This window comes from Fonticula alba, assembly GCF_000388065.1.
Source record: "Fonticula alba strain ATCC 38817 unplaced genomic scaffold supercont2.7, whole genome shotgun sequence".
NCBI lineage: Eukaryota > Rotosphaerida > Fonticulaceae > Fonticula > Fonticula alba.
In genome coordinates, this window is record NW_009242977.1 from 446430 (window position 1) to 459013 (window position 12584).

General features: G+C 68.3%; 4 protein-coding genes across 5 annotated transcripts in view; 2 read left to right on the forward strand and 2 right to left on the reverse strand.

Moving 5' to 3' along the window:
- Nucleotides 1-1577, forward strand: part of H696_04291 — a 5348-nt gene extending 3771 nt beyond the window's left edge. For both annotated transcript variants that reach the window (XM_009498168.1, XM_009498169.1), the window contains 2 exons: nucleotides 125-804; nucleotides 975-1577. In XM_009498168.1, the coding sequence (XP_009496443.1) occupies nucleotides 125-804; nucleotides 975-1456 (1162 nt within the window). In that variant the 3' untranslated portion in view covers nucleotides 1457-1577. The remainder of the gene's footprint in view (nucleotides 1-124; nucleotides 805-974) is intronic.
- Nucleotides 1578-1876: 299 nt separating this feature from the next.
- Nucleotides 1877-5620, reverse strand: H696_04292 (hypothetical protein; the record flags this gene model as incomplete). The annotated part of the gene is made up of 10 exons (XM_009498170.1): nucleotides 1877-1933; nucleotides 2041-2214; nucleotides 2353-2418; nucleotides 2504-2561; nucleotides 2659-2800; nucleotides 2970-3149; nucleotides 3275-3368; nucleotides 3518-3912; nucleotides 4126-4384; nucleotides 4532-5620. The coding sequence occupies 10 exons, from the start codon at nucleotides 5618-5620 to the stop codon at nucleotides 1877-1879; spliced, it is 2514 nt and encodes an 837-aa protein (XP_009496445.1).
- Nucleotides 5621-6523: 903 nt separating this feature from the next.
- H696_04293 (hypothetical protein) lies at nucleotides 6524-10134 on the reverse strand (the record flags this gene model as incomplete). Its single annotated transcript, XM_009498171.1, has 4 exons — nucleotides 6524-6672; nucleotides 6873-8160; nucleotides 8688-9312; nucleotides 9493-10134. 4 exons carry the CDS (start codon nucleotides 10132-10134, stop codon nucleotides 6561-6563), a joined length of 2667 nt encoding a protein of 888 aa, XP_009496446.1. The 3' UTR covers nucleotides 6524-6560.
- Nucleotides 10135-10847: 713 nt separating this feature from the next.
- H696_04294 (hypothetical protein) lies at nucleotides 10848-12311 on the forward strand (the record flags this gene model as incomplete). The annotated part of the gene is made up of 3 exons (XM_009498172.1): nucleotides 10848-10896; nucleotides 10984-11117; nucleotides 11219-12311. The coding sequence occupies exons 1-3, from the start codon at nucleotides 10873-10875 to the stop codon at nucleotides 12309-12311; spliced, it is 1251 nt and encodes a 416-aa protein (XP_009496447.1). The 5' UTR covers nucleotides 10848-10872.
- Between the last annotated feature and the right edge of the window lie 273 nt (nucleotides 12312-12584).

Consider the following 12584-nt stretch of genomic DNA (forward strand, 5'->3'; position numbering starts at 1 on the left):
CTCCCTCCCGCTCTCCCTCCCGCTCTCCCTCCCGCTCTCCCTCCCGCTCTCCCTCCCGCTCTCCCTCCCGCTCTCCCTCCTGCTCTTGCTCCCTCGTCCCTTCCCGTCCTTCACGTGGGTGTAGGTTCAGCGGCATCACCGAGGAGATTCTGGCCCCGGTGACCGCCCGTCTGGCGGATGCCCGGGCGGCCCTGCTGAAGGTCATGAGCCCGACCACGGTGCTGGTGGGCCACTCGCTGGAGAATGACTTGTCGGCCCTGCGGCTGTTACACTCGCGAGTGATCGACACGTCGGTGGTCTACCACCACACCCGAGGGCCGCCCTTCAAGGCAGCCCTCCGGTGGCTGGCCGAGCGCCATCTGAAGATGACCATCCAGACGGGCACCCGGTCGCCGGATCTGCCGGCCCCAACGGCCATCCCCGGCGGCCTGGCGGCCGACGGGCACGACTCGGTCGAGGATGCCTGCGCCACCATGAAGCTGGTCCTGCTGAAGGCCCAGCGGGGCTTCCAGTATGGCCTGGCCAAGGAGGAGACCGAGTCCCTCTTCCGGCGTTTGGCTCGGGTCCGCTGCACGCAGGGTGTCCCGCTGCATCTGCAGGCCGCGTCGCCCGGCGGTGGCCGTGCTCCAGGCCGGCAGTCTTCCGTGATCGACACGCCAAACTCCATGCCCTCGCACGCCATCGACGGGGTGACCAGCCCGGTCCCGGCCTCCGGGGATGATGCCGTGGCCGCGGCCGCCGGGCGCCAGGCCGCCGATCACGACTTCCTCTTTCTGCGCTTCAGCGAGCTCGAGCGCCTGCAGAGTACGTCGCACTGGGAGGGGGCCGGGGGCTTCTGCTCGCCTCCCGGCGCTTTGGTCTCTTGCCTGTGCTTTACTCCTCTCCCTGCCTTTCATCCATTTTCACGCGTGCTCACCCGCTCCCTCCCCCCCCCCCCCCCCTCCCCCCTCCCCTCACACACGCACGCACGCTAGACTCGCGCATCCAGCGCACCGGCGACGAGACCGACGCCGCGCAGTCCGATGCCGGGCTCGGGCCGACTGAGGCCGACCTGGCCGAGGACCGGGCCGTCATCGCCCGGCTCAACCGGAACATTGCTCGGGTCTGGAATGACCTGCCCCCGGGGACGCTCTTCCTCTTCCTCACCGGGCAGGGGGACATGACGCAGGTGAAGCGCCTGCTGAACCGCATCAATGGCCGGAAGCGCCTGCAGCAGGCCATGCGCAATACGCCCCTCACGCCGGCCGCCTTCGATGCCATGACTCGCGATGATCTGGAGCTCCAGACGCTGATCGACGCCGCGCGCGTCGGGTGGTGCGGCCTGGCAGTGCGCGACATCGGCGAGTGCACCCTCCTGGGGATAGACGGCACCGGGGCCGCCGGGGCCGCCAAGACCCCGGCGGCCGCCGGCGATGTCTCCGCTGGCACCGAGCCTGCCGCGCCAGCCACCGAGTGAGCCCCTTCCCCCTCCAATGCCCCGCGACAGCCGCGGCTTTGCGTCGCCCAATCCCTCCTTGTGTTTGACTCCCCCCCCCCTCCACTCCATCTCTCTCTCTCTCTCCCTCTCTGTCTCTGTCTTTGCCTCTGTGCGTGCTCCTCCCATTGTTCTGGGCGGGGCTCCCTCGTGCCCTGTGGCCGCGTTTCGCGGTGCTTCGACAGCCGGCCCCTACGCCCCGGAGGCCATGTCCCCCCTCGGAGAGCATAGACTATACTGCCTGTGGATTGTGCGTGTGTATGTGTGTGTGTGTGTGTGTGGCCTGGGAAAGGTCGTGTGCATGGGGCACATCCAGCCGGCTGCCTCCAGTCTAGGGGGGTATATTGTGAAGGTGGGAGAAAGGGGGGGGGGGGGGGGGAGGGGAGAAATGGTCGCCATCTATCAGGGGTCCGGTAGCACTGCTCGGCAGACGGGACAGACAAGCTTGATGTCCAGCCACTGGCCCGGTGCGCATGAAGAGGGGAGGGGGACAAAAGGCGAGACAATGTGCCGGGTCAGTTGAGGGCATCCGCGGTACTTCAGTCGAAGAGGGAGACATGGCGCACCTGCTCCAGACACGCCTGGTGGAAGATATGGTTGCAAGGGGTGAGCATGTGCGGCTCTTTGCGCAAGTCCATCGACTCCAAGCAGATGCCGCACTCGACTTGCGCCCCGCCGCCTGGGCCGGCTGCCTCCTCGTCCATGGGCGGTTGCAAATACTCGTATGTCTTGATGGTGTTCTGTACGAACGTGTGTGTGTGTGTGTGTGTGTGTGTGTGTGTGTGAACGTGCGTGTGTGTGAACGTTTGTGTGAACGTGTCAATGCCTGCCAGAATGTTGGCCCCGGGTGCAAGAGGAGGCAAAAGGCTGACACGGACCCGTTGCAGCACGGCCGGCCAGAAGAAGCGCGGCCCGACGTAATGCTGAACCAGGATGACAGCGATCTGGAAAACCACGAAGCACGCCAACACCCCCGAGGGCCCACGGCCGAGTGGACGGCAAATTGAAGGGCGTGCGCGAGGAGGGGACCAGCCACATGTACAGAGGCAGGACCATGCGCGACAGCGGGACCAGAATCATGTATGCGCTGAATGGATGCGACAGGTCAGTAAGAGCGTAGACGGGGAGAGGAGGCGCCCGTGGGGCGAGGGGGCGGCGCGCCGGACCGCCCGGGGAGAACGCACGGCGTCAGCGGCCTGCGCAAGCCGCGCGTGAAGTTCATGAATATCTGAGGGAAGAGGAAGGAATGGAAGACAAGAGCGTAGATCAGACCGAAGACCTCGGCCGAGCTGTAGTAGAAGAAGAGACTGAAGGCCGCAAACATGTCTGTGCCGGCCCGAGGGGACATGTCAGCGATGAGGGGGTGCTGGAGTGGGTGGCCAGGTCAAGCATATGGACAAAGAAGAGGGAGCGCGAAAGGGAGGGGGGGGGAGCGAGAGAAGGAGAGAGAGAGATAGATAGAGAGAGAGAGAAAGAGGGAGACAGGCCCACGTACAGAAGTTTGTGAACATGTAGTTCCAGGACTCGCGTCGAACTTGGGGATCGTTGAGGCCAGGCGCCCCCGGGTGCTGCAGCATGCCCGCAGTCCAGGTCATCTGCATGAATAGCACGCCGAAGAAAAGGAACTGGCACAGCTTGACGAAGGTGACAAGCGCGAAAAGGAGCATGCTCGAGTCTGGATCGCCGGGTCAGGGGCAAGGGCGGGCAGGGGAGGAGGTCGCGAGGCGGGCATATGGAGGAGGGATGCCCCGACATGGGGGGGGGGGGGGGGGGGGCACGCCCGCGCACGCCCACACGCACCAACCGACGGATATGCCGAGATATGGCGGAAGCAGATGGAGATGTCCAGCGCCGCCTGCAGCCAAATCATGAAGGGAGACACGCGCGACAGCCGCTGGAGGAGGCCACGATAAGGCCGAGAGACGAGGGCATGAAGAGGGGGCGGTCAGTGCGGGAGTTCGCTCAAGAAAACGGCGCCAAGAGCCCCCCATCCCCCCCCCGGGGCCCCGAGGGAAAGGGCCTCATCCACAGCCAGCAACGCACGGCCTGGGTCTGTAGGGCCTCCATCTGCCGAGCGGTGACGAAGTATTCCACCAGCGAGCAAACCAACAACACCAGGGCATATGTGCGCGCGTGCTGGTGGAAGACCGGCTGTCGGCGGCCATGTGAGGATGACACGGCCAGCGCCGGGGCCGGCAGACTAACCAGCGCCCGGTCCGGCGAGAGGACTATCATCCGGGCATTGAGCATGCCCGCGGTCACGTCATTCGGCAGGCTGGCCGATCGGCCGGTCGGATTGGCCAGGGCCCGCTCGTAGGCCGCCACGTCGGCTGGCGTCACCCCGGCCGGCAGGGAGACCGGCTGGAAGAGCAGCAGCACAAAGTACGAGGGGTTCTGCTGCCACTCGCCGCGGTCGGCGAACTCGAAGTTCCGGAGCTCTAATTGGCCGACGTGATGTTGGTAGAGTCAGAAGTGGGATCCAAGGACCCGAAGGCGGGGAGGGGCGGGGAGGGGCGGGGAGGGGCGGGGGGGGGGGGGGGGGGGGGGGGGGGGGGGGGGGGGGGGGGGGGGGGGGGGGGGGGGAAGATGGAAAGGGGCGCGGAGGAGGCGAAGGAGCGAGGCTGACGGGACACGCGCGGCGCGCCACGTACCACGGGTCACATCCCAGGATGGATCAAATTCATGCTTGGGCTGCAGCGTCGAGTTGAAGGTGCTCAGGATGTCGGCCGCGAGGCCGGCACTCGGGGCCAGCAAGTGGAGCAAGTCGGCGGCCGAGTGGTCCGACAGCACGGGGCTCGAGAAGCTGGACCCCAGCAAGGCCACCCCGAGCTTCGGCCAGTGGACCCCGAACATGGGGACCGTCGGAGTGGCCACCCGCAAGCGCACGGTGTCCTGCATGCGGAGGGTACCCTGGTATGGGATGAGCAGGCGGGTGCATGTGTGTGTGTGTGTGTGTGTGTGTTTGTGTGACCGAGAGTCTCAGAGTGTGAGCTTGATGGAGCCCCGAGAAGAAAGGGAGAGGCGAGGGAGAAGGAGGCGAGCCACCCGGGCACGCACCTTGACGAAGGCCCGGTCACTGGTCCGGTCGCTGGCCCAGTCATCCGGGTGCCGCGTCTCCAGCGACAGGACCATGGTCCCATTGCGGAAGGCCCAGGTGCTTGGATGAGAGCCGCGCAAGCGCGGAGGGCCGGCCCCGGCCCCGGCCCCGGCCCCGGCCCCGGGGCTCGGCGGGACGGCGCCCGTCTCGCCCGGTCCCGCCGACGGACTCGGCACCGGGGCCGGCTCCTCGCCCGGACCCCGGCCAGGCACCAAAGGCTGGGTCAAGTTCAGCGGAGCCATCCACCCCCCGGTGAAGGGCCACCCGGCCAGGATATCCGGGTTGGTGGCATTGATCGGATGATCGCTGGGCTTGGAGGTGAACAGGACCGACCGATCGACCAGGCTCGCCGGCGCGTGCCAGTCCGCCTGGATGATGGCCGTGATGTTTGGCGGGAAGATGGTCCCCGCCCCGGCGACCGTGGCCCCGGGAGCAGGCCCCGGCTGTGGCGGAACCCCCTCGGCCGGGGCCAGCCGCGCGGCCGCCAGGCCCGAGGTGGCGTCCGTGGATGCCGGATCGCCCGCCGGCCTGCCGGGCCACTGGGGAACATGCTCATGCAGGAGATCCTGTACGAAATCCCGCAACCCCGCCGGGAAGAGACGCTCGCGCGTGGCATACTCCAGCGCCGGCATGCTGTTGGCCGGCTGCCGGCTGCGCGCCGGCGGGGCCGACCGGAACCGCACATACCGGCCAAATTGATCCGGTCGGCGGAGGACATCGGCTGGCTGGAACCCCGGCGCATAGCGCTGGCGATACTTCACCAGGAAGGAGAACGGATCAAACGCCGGCTCCGGCAGGCTTTCCGGGGCGTCGCCATTGGCCATGGCGCTCACGGCCAGGGCAGCGCCACTGGAAGCCGGCGACTCGGAGCCAGGGCTCCCCCGGGCCGGAGCCGGCGGCTGGGGCGACACATCGACCGAAGCCCACCCGGGGGCCAACAACGACACCAGCAGCAGCAGGACCCCGAGCAGCGGGAGGAAATGGGCCCCAGACGGCCGGCGATTGGGACGCCGCCGCCGGCGGCCCAGTCGCCCGGGCACCACCGACATCATTCCCGCGAGAGGCGGCCCCACGCCGGGGGGGCGGGTCGGCATCGGCGGCGAGCAAGGGGGGAAGGGGAAATGCAAATGGACAATCGGGGGAGGGAGTAGGGGCCGAGGAGAAGTAGAAAGGACCGAGGCGGGACAGGAGGAAGAGAGGGGGAACCAAGAGAGAAAGAGGGGGAGAGAGAGAGAGAGGGAGAGAAAAAAGATGGCGCCGCGGGGGGGGGGGGAGATGGAATGCCCCGGGTGTGGCGGTACCACGCACTGGCCCCTTCTGAGAGCCAGGGAGGGAGGGCGAGGGGCGGCCGCGATCCCAGAACCCCGGAAACCGCGGGACACCACCCTTCCACAGACAACATCCCCCACCCCTGGGCCGCCGGCTCAGGTACGCTGATCGACGCCACTGGCGCTTAACAAGCCCATTGTCTCCCCCCCCCCCCCCCCTCTGCCGAGGTCGGTGGACGATCGACGGCGCCTTTCCCTGTGTTTCCCGCGCTGTGGTGACGCCGCTCTGAGCCCAGGGCTGGGGCGCCTAAACACATGTATGTATTGTGCTGCGGGAGCGGGGGAGGGGGGATAATAACACACACACACATGTGTGTGTGTGTCTATGGCGCGCAGCCTGCAAGGACAGGGGGGCAGAGAGCCGGGGGTGGAAATGCGCGAAGAAGGGCGGCGGACGGGCAGGGGGACCACGGGCCAGGCCCCGGGGAGCGGGGGGCGGCGAGTCAGCGGCCGCACGCCATAAAACGCGGCCCGCGCCTCTGTCTCTCGCTCTCTCTCGCTCTCTTTCTCTCTCTCTCTATATATCTCTCTGTCTCCCCCCCCCCCCCTCTCCCGCGCCCCCGCCAGCCACACCCGCGCGCCAGGCCGCGCCGCTCGCCGCGGACGAAGCGCGCATGGGGAAGCGCGCAGACAGCTCGATGGGTGATCACATGATATTGCATCACGAAACGTAGTCCTCGATCTCCTGCACCGGCCAGCCGGTCAGGTCCTCCTTGCGCAGGGCCGCCACCGACCGCAGGAGGCTGTCCGCCATGCCGGCGAGGGCGGTGTCGCTGGAGCAGAGGTGGAAAGTACCACGACGGCGCGAGTGCCACGGCGTGGGTGTTTTCGTGCAGGTCTGTCAGGGAATCGGCCACGATGAGGGCGATGGCGATGGGGCAGCGACGGTGGCAACCGGGATGGCAGCTGGGAGGGGGGGGGGGGGGCACACACACACACAAACACAAATACACAAACACAGGAAGACACATACCTGACAGACTGAATCCACAGGCAGTAGTCCCGCAGCCAGACGCGCGCCAGCGGGCCGAAGCGGTCGTCCCGCTCCAGCATGTACAGCAAGGCCAGCAGGGCGCGCAGGACCGCCGGACGGCCCAGCTGCAGGAGGGTGACCACGTCACGGGCCACCGCCCGCGCGGCCAGGTCCCAGTGCCGCAGGAAGGGGAAGGCCAGCGCACGGCGGATGCACCCGAGCAGAACCTCGCGTGGCGTGGCCGCCGGGCCAAAGAGACCAGCCAAGGTGGCCGGCTCGCGAGCCCGGAAGTCCTCGTCATCCGAGTCCGAGTCCGAGTCCGAGTCATCCGAATCTGAATCCGAATCCGAGCTCGAGTCCGAGTCCGAGTCCGAGTCCGAGTCCGAGTCAGACATCGACATGTCCGAATCCACATTCATCTCGCTGGGGACCGAGTGGCCCAGGACAGGGGCCGACGCATCCTGTGCCACCATGCCGACACTCTCGCCATCGCCATCGTCGGAGTCGACATCCACAGGATCGAAGCCCGTCAGGGCCTCACCGAGGATGGCCCCGGCCGTGGGCCCGGCCTCATGGCGCAGAGGAGCCGCCGCGCACACCGACCAGCCCAGCGCGGCCGAAATCTCGCCAATGGTGTCGCCCGCCAGGACGCCACTCTCCTCGGAGTCCGACATGGAGCCCGGCCCCCGACGAGCTGGCGCGTCCGAATCGCTCCCATCACCGAGGACCTCAATGAGGAAGGGGCGCTTGCGCGAGGCGTCGGCTTCCCGGCCGGCTGGCTGCCACGCCGGGGCGCCATCCTCCTTGATGGCATCCGAGGGGGGATCCGATGCCTCGAAGGAAAGCAGAGCCCCTGAGGCTGGGGCGCCGGTCGGCGTCGGCACGGCCCCGGCCGCGCCCCAGCCCAACCGCGCGGCTACCGCCGCCTGGTGCTCGGCCACCAGGCGCCCGGGCAGATCCCCCGCCCGGCCAACCTCCGCCAGCAGGTCCTCATCGAGGTACTCCATCAATGGGGGGGGAGCTGCCCCCGGGGGGAAGGGCTCCCGGTCGGCGTGCTCCCCGGCCAGGTCCTCGGCGTCGGCGAATTCGGCGAAGGCCTCGCGCAGAATGCGCGCCAGCGGCGTGGCGGCATACGTCTCCAACCCGGCCAGCATGGGGCTCACATGCACGCATGTCCAGGCCGATTCGACCGTTGACTCGCCTTGGCACACGCGCAGGTTGTAGCTGTAGCAGAAGAGCAGGTCAATCAGGCCCAAGAGGGTCGCCCGGGGGTCGGCAACGGGGGGAGCTGTGTACATGTTTCCCATCCGTGTTTCATGCGTGTGTGTGTGTGTGTGTGTGTGCGAGCGAGCGAGAGAGGAGAGAGACAAGAGAGAAAAGAGAGAGAGAGAAGAGAGGAAGAAAGAGAGAGAGAGAAGAGAGGAAGAAAGAGAGAGAGAGAAGAGAGGAAGAAAGAGAGAGAGAGAAGAGAGGAAGAAAGAGAGAGAGAGAGAGAGAAGAGAGAAAGAAAAAGAGAGACAGAGAAGAGAGAAAGAAAAAGAGAGACAGAGAGACAGAGAGACAGAGAGAGAGAAGGGAGAGAGGGCGCGGGCGCGGGCGCGGAAGGGGACGTAGAAAGGGGCGCGGGCGCGCATTTGTGCGTGTGTATAGATGTGCCAGTGTGCAGGCGTGCAGGCATGCAAAGGGACGAGGGTGCGGGCGTGCCCGTGCGCCAAAGGCGTGCGCGGTCGCGTGGACAGGGTGAGCGAATGCCGGTCGGGCAGGAAAACACCGGGCAGCCGGGATCCAACAGCCAAGGAGCGTGCGTAAACGTACCGCCCCCACGCGGCAGCTCGCGCAGCTGCTTGGACTCGCGCGCCGAATAGCCAAATTGCGGGATGTCGACTGCCACGCCGGCGGCCACCGGCACCGACCGGACCAAGAGCTCCCCGCTGGCAGGCCCAGCCAGCATGGCATCCGAGGCCACGGGGCCCCAGAACGCCGCGGTGGCAGTGGCCACCGCGGCGGCCGTCCGCCGATTACGCTCCTCCGCCGGGAGATCGCCCCCTTCGGTGGCCATGGCAGCCCGGACCGCTCGCCGGACCCCGGCCAGGTCCTGTGCCCGGTCCTGCCAGTAGGTCCGAAAAGCCAGGCTCTCGGCCACCAGCCCCGACTCGTCGGCGAAGTCACTGGCATAATGCTCCGGGCAGAACTTCGCCGCTTCGGCCAGGCGACGAAGCGCCCGCCGGCGCCCGGCCACCCCGGGCCCCGAACTCAAGGTCAGCAGCGGGTCCCGGTCCAGCGCCCGGACCGGCAGCGGCAGACAGATCAGAACCTCCGCCGACCCGAGCCCGAAGAAGGGGTTCAGCCGGTCGGTGGAGATGGGCGTCGCGCCGGCCGGCGCCGGTGGCACCAGCGACTCAGCGAACCCCACCCCCGGCATGTCGCCCAGGGCGATGTTCTACCCGATACGTCGAGCAGGAGGGACGCCAAAGGGAGGCCAGTCAGCAACAGACACCCAGGGAAGGGGCCCAAGAAAAGGCAGGCAGACCGCCGGCCAGGCGCGGCACCGGGGGCATGTCCACCGGACAGACGCCTGGCCAGGGGGCGGGGGGGGGGGGGGGGGGCAAAGCAAACGCACACGCAGCGCCCCGAGAGCCGACCCGGCGCCCTCGGCCTGGTCCAGCTCCCAGTCAAAGTCATCCGGGAAGGCCTGGCTCCCAAGGCGAAGGCGTTCATCGAGGTTCAGCGCATCGAGCGCCGCATCGGTGTCGACCGTGTGGCTGGCCGAGGACACAACTTCGACCGCGGGCCCGGCCGAGGGAAACCCGGCCCCGGGCCCCGGGCCGGTGGCATCGGTGGTGCTGCCGCCGCCGCCGCCGCCGCCGCGGATCACCTTTTCCCCGGTGATGCCCATGCCCAGGTGGTCCATATGCTCGCGCTGCCGGCGGGTCGCCAGCAGGCGCGACTGCATGTCCAGGCCGTCAAACCACTCGCCGGGATTGGCCTTCGGCACCACGACGTCCAGCCAACCAGACCCGATGTCATAGCTGACCCGCCAGTCTTCCTCCACCTCGGACAGCAGCCCCGGCAGGTAGAGGCGCAGGAAGTACGGCCGCGCGTGCACGCGCAGCGAGTCCTCGGCCACCGCGATGTCGATGCCATTCGGATGCGAGGTCTCCGGCGCATCGTGCTCCGCCGACCGCAGGGACAGATGCGGCGTGTGCGCTCGCAGGTGCAGGTGCGTCTCCGACTGGGTGACGTCGAAGTCCGGGGTGATCATTCTTCCGTCGCGGCTGCGTGAGCGCGGGGCCGTGGGTGTGTGGGTGTGGCGGGAGAGGGGAAGACGAGAGGGGAGAGACAGAGAGGGGAGAGTGGGATACAGGCACAGAGAGCCAAAGAGAGAGAGAGAGAGAGGGGGGGGGGGGGGAAAGAGAGGTGGAAAGAGGAGGGGACTGGCGGGTCACCGCGGGCCGGGTTCACCGGGCGATCCGAAAACTGGCCCCGGCGCCGGCCCACGCGTCCACGTCCCCCCCCCCCCCCCCCCACGCGCCTGGGGCTTTGAGCGGGAGGCGACCGGCGCGCCTCATGGGGGCCATTCGTTGGCACTTGATCAGTCCCGATCTCCGGGCCATGAGATTGCCCCGCCGCGGCCCCAGGGCGGTTGGGGGAGGGGCCGACGGGGCGGCGATCGCGCTTCCCGCGGGGACGGGCAAAATTAATGTGTCTCACACCTGGGGGCCAGGCCCGCGAGTCTGCACAGCCTTCCTCCACACATACACACACACACACACACGCACGCCCTCCCCCGCCCCTCCTTCTCTTCACGCCCCTACACCGGAGTTTACTCGCCCACGCTGGCGCTCGCGTGCGCACGCCAAGTCTCACTGGCCTCCGCCTCGGCCGGCACAGCCGTACACAACGCACTAGCCCCCCCCCCCCCTCCCTCCCTCCTCCTCCTCCTCCTCCTCCTGCGCGCGCGTGCGTGCGTGCGTGCGCATACACGCACATCCACACCGCCATGACGCGCTACATGAGCGCCAAGGTCCGTGCCTGGCATGCTTCCTGTCTTGCCATTCGTCGCCTCGGCCCCCTCCATCTCTCCCTCTCGCTGACGCCCGCCCTCATGCAGTCCTACCACCCGAACAGCATGGCCAATCGCCGCCGTGTCTGGGAGGCCGAGCAACGAGCAGCCGACGATGAACGGCGCCGCCGCGATCGGGAGCGCCAGCTGCGCGACGAACGAAGCGCCGCAGCCACCGGACCGTGCGCCTTTACTCCCCCTCCTTCTCTCCCCCCGCGCCGGCACGCACAATGGCCCCAACCCCCTCACGCACCCGCCCGACATGCAACCACCCCGTGTACAGGCGCTCCTCGGTGGATTTCCTCTATTCCCGCGAGGACCGAGCTCGACAGCAGGAGGCGGTGGGATTTGTACCCGCCTCATCGGCGTCGGGGAGGGGACGCCCTCGCTCGCCGGGCCCGGCAAATCGGGCCGCGGCTGATGCCCCCGGCGGTAGGCACCACCGCCGGTCCGGCTTCGAAGCCGGCGAAGACCCCGGCCTCGACTTTGCCAATGGCGATGATGCTGATGATGATGACGACGACACCGAGGGGTCTGGCCTGGCCCGGGCACACGTCCGCCACCGGGGCCAGCGCCCCGACCGTCGTGCGCCAGGCCCCGAGGCCGCCTCGGACACCGGGGCCGTCGTCCCGCCGGACGGGCCCGGGCACTATGATGACTACACGGCGTCTCTGACACGATACATCCGCCGGCCAGCCGGGCGTACGGCCCCGGCGGCCCGGCTGCCGGCTGCGGCCGTCCAGCTCGAGCCCGAGCCCGAGCCCGAGCCCGACAAGTCGCTGACGGCTCGTGCGCCTGGCTCACGCCCATACTTCCGCCATGGGGCCCGGGATGAGGACCGCGCCCAGGCGGCCGCCGCGCGATACCTCCACCGCGAGGACCCCTTTGCGGCCGGGAGCGCTCTCGATTCGGCACCCGGCCCCGGGCTGAGCAATGTCTCGGATGATGTGCTTCTCCAGGCGGCTCTCCTGCTGGAAGCGCGCCCGGAGGACATGGTGACGACGCCCGGCGGCCCGGGGATGCCCGGGGCCACGGGGGCTGGCGCGGCACCTGGGCGCAGCCTGGGCGGGGGGCTCCGTCTGCGTCCTTCGGCCACGGCCATTGTCGCGCCGTATGCAGCACCACATGGCCGCGCGCCGGCCGCCGCCTCGGCCCCAAGTCCGGGCCCGGCCTCGGCTGCGCGGCCTACGGTGGCCCTCGGGCCGGAGTCTGGCGAGACCGAGCGCGCGGCCGCGGCCCGGGCCCTGTACCTTCGCCGGGCGGTGGAGACCGGCGATCCGCACATCCGATGGCTCGGGCAGCTGTCGCTCCAGCAGCGCCGGAACCTCTGGCGCGCTATCCAGATCCAGCGGGCAGCCGGGCGTCGGGCGCACTGACTTGTCTTCCTCCGGCATGCACACGCCCACATGCGCACCTGCATAGGTGTCTCCCTCGGTCCATCTTCTTTTTTTTTTTACCCCTCTCGCACGTGGCCATCCGAGTGGGATGGCCGCGTTCGATGGGTCGAGAAGGATGAGAGGCGGAGAGGGCGAGAAATGGGGAAAGAAAAGCCATTTATAAATTCACATATTTTTGTATTCGCGCTCGAGAGGAAGAACACCAGAGGACGGCAGAAGCCCTGGCAGGGTACGCGCGGGGCGGGAGGGGGG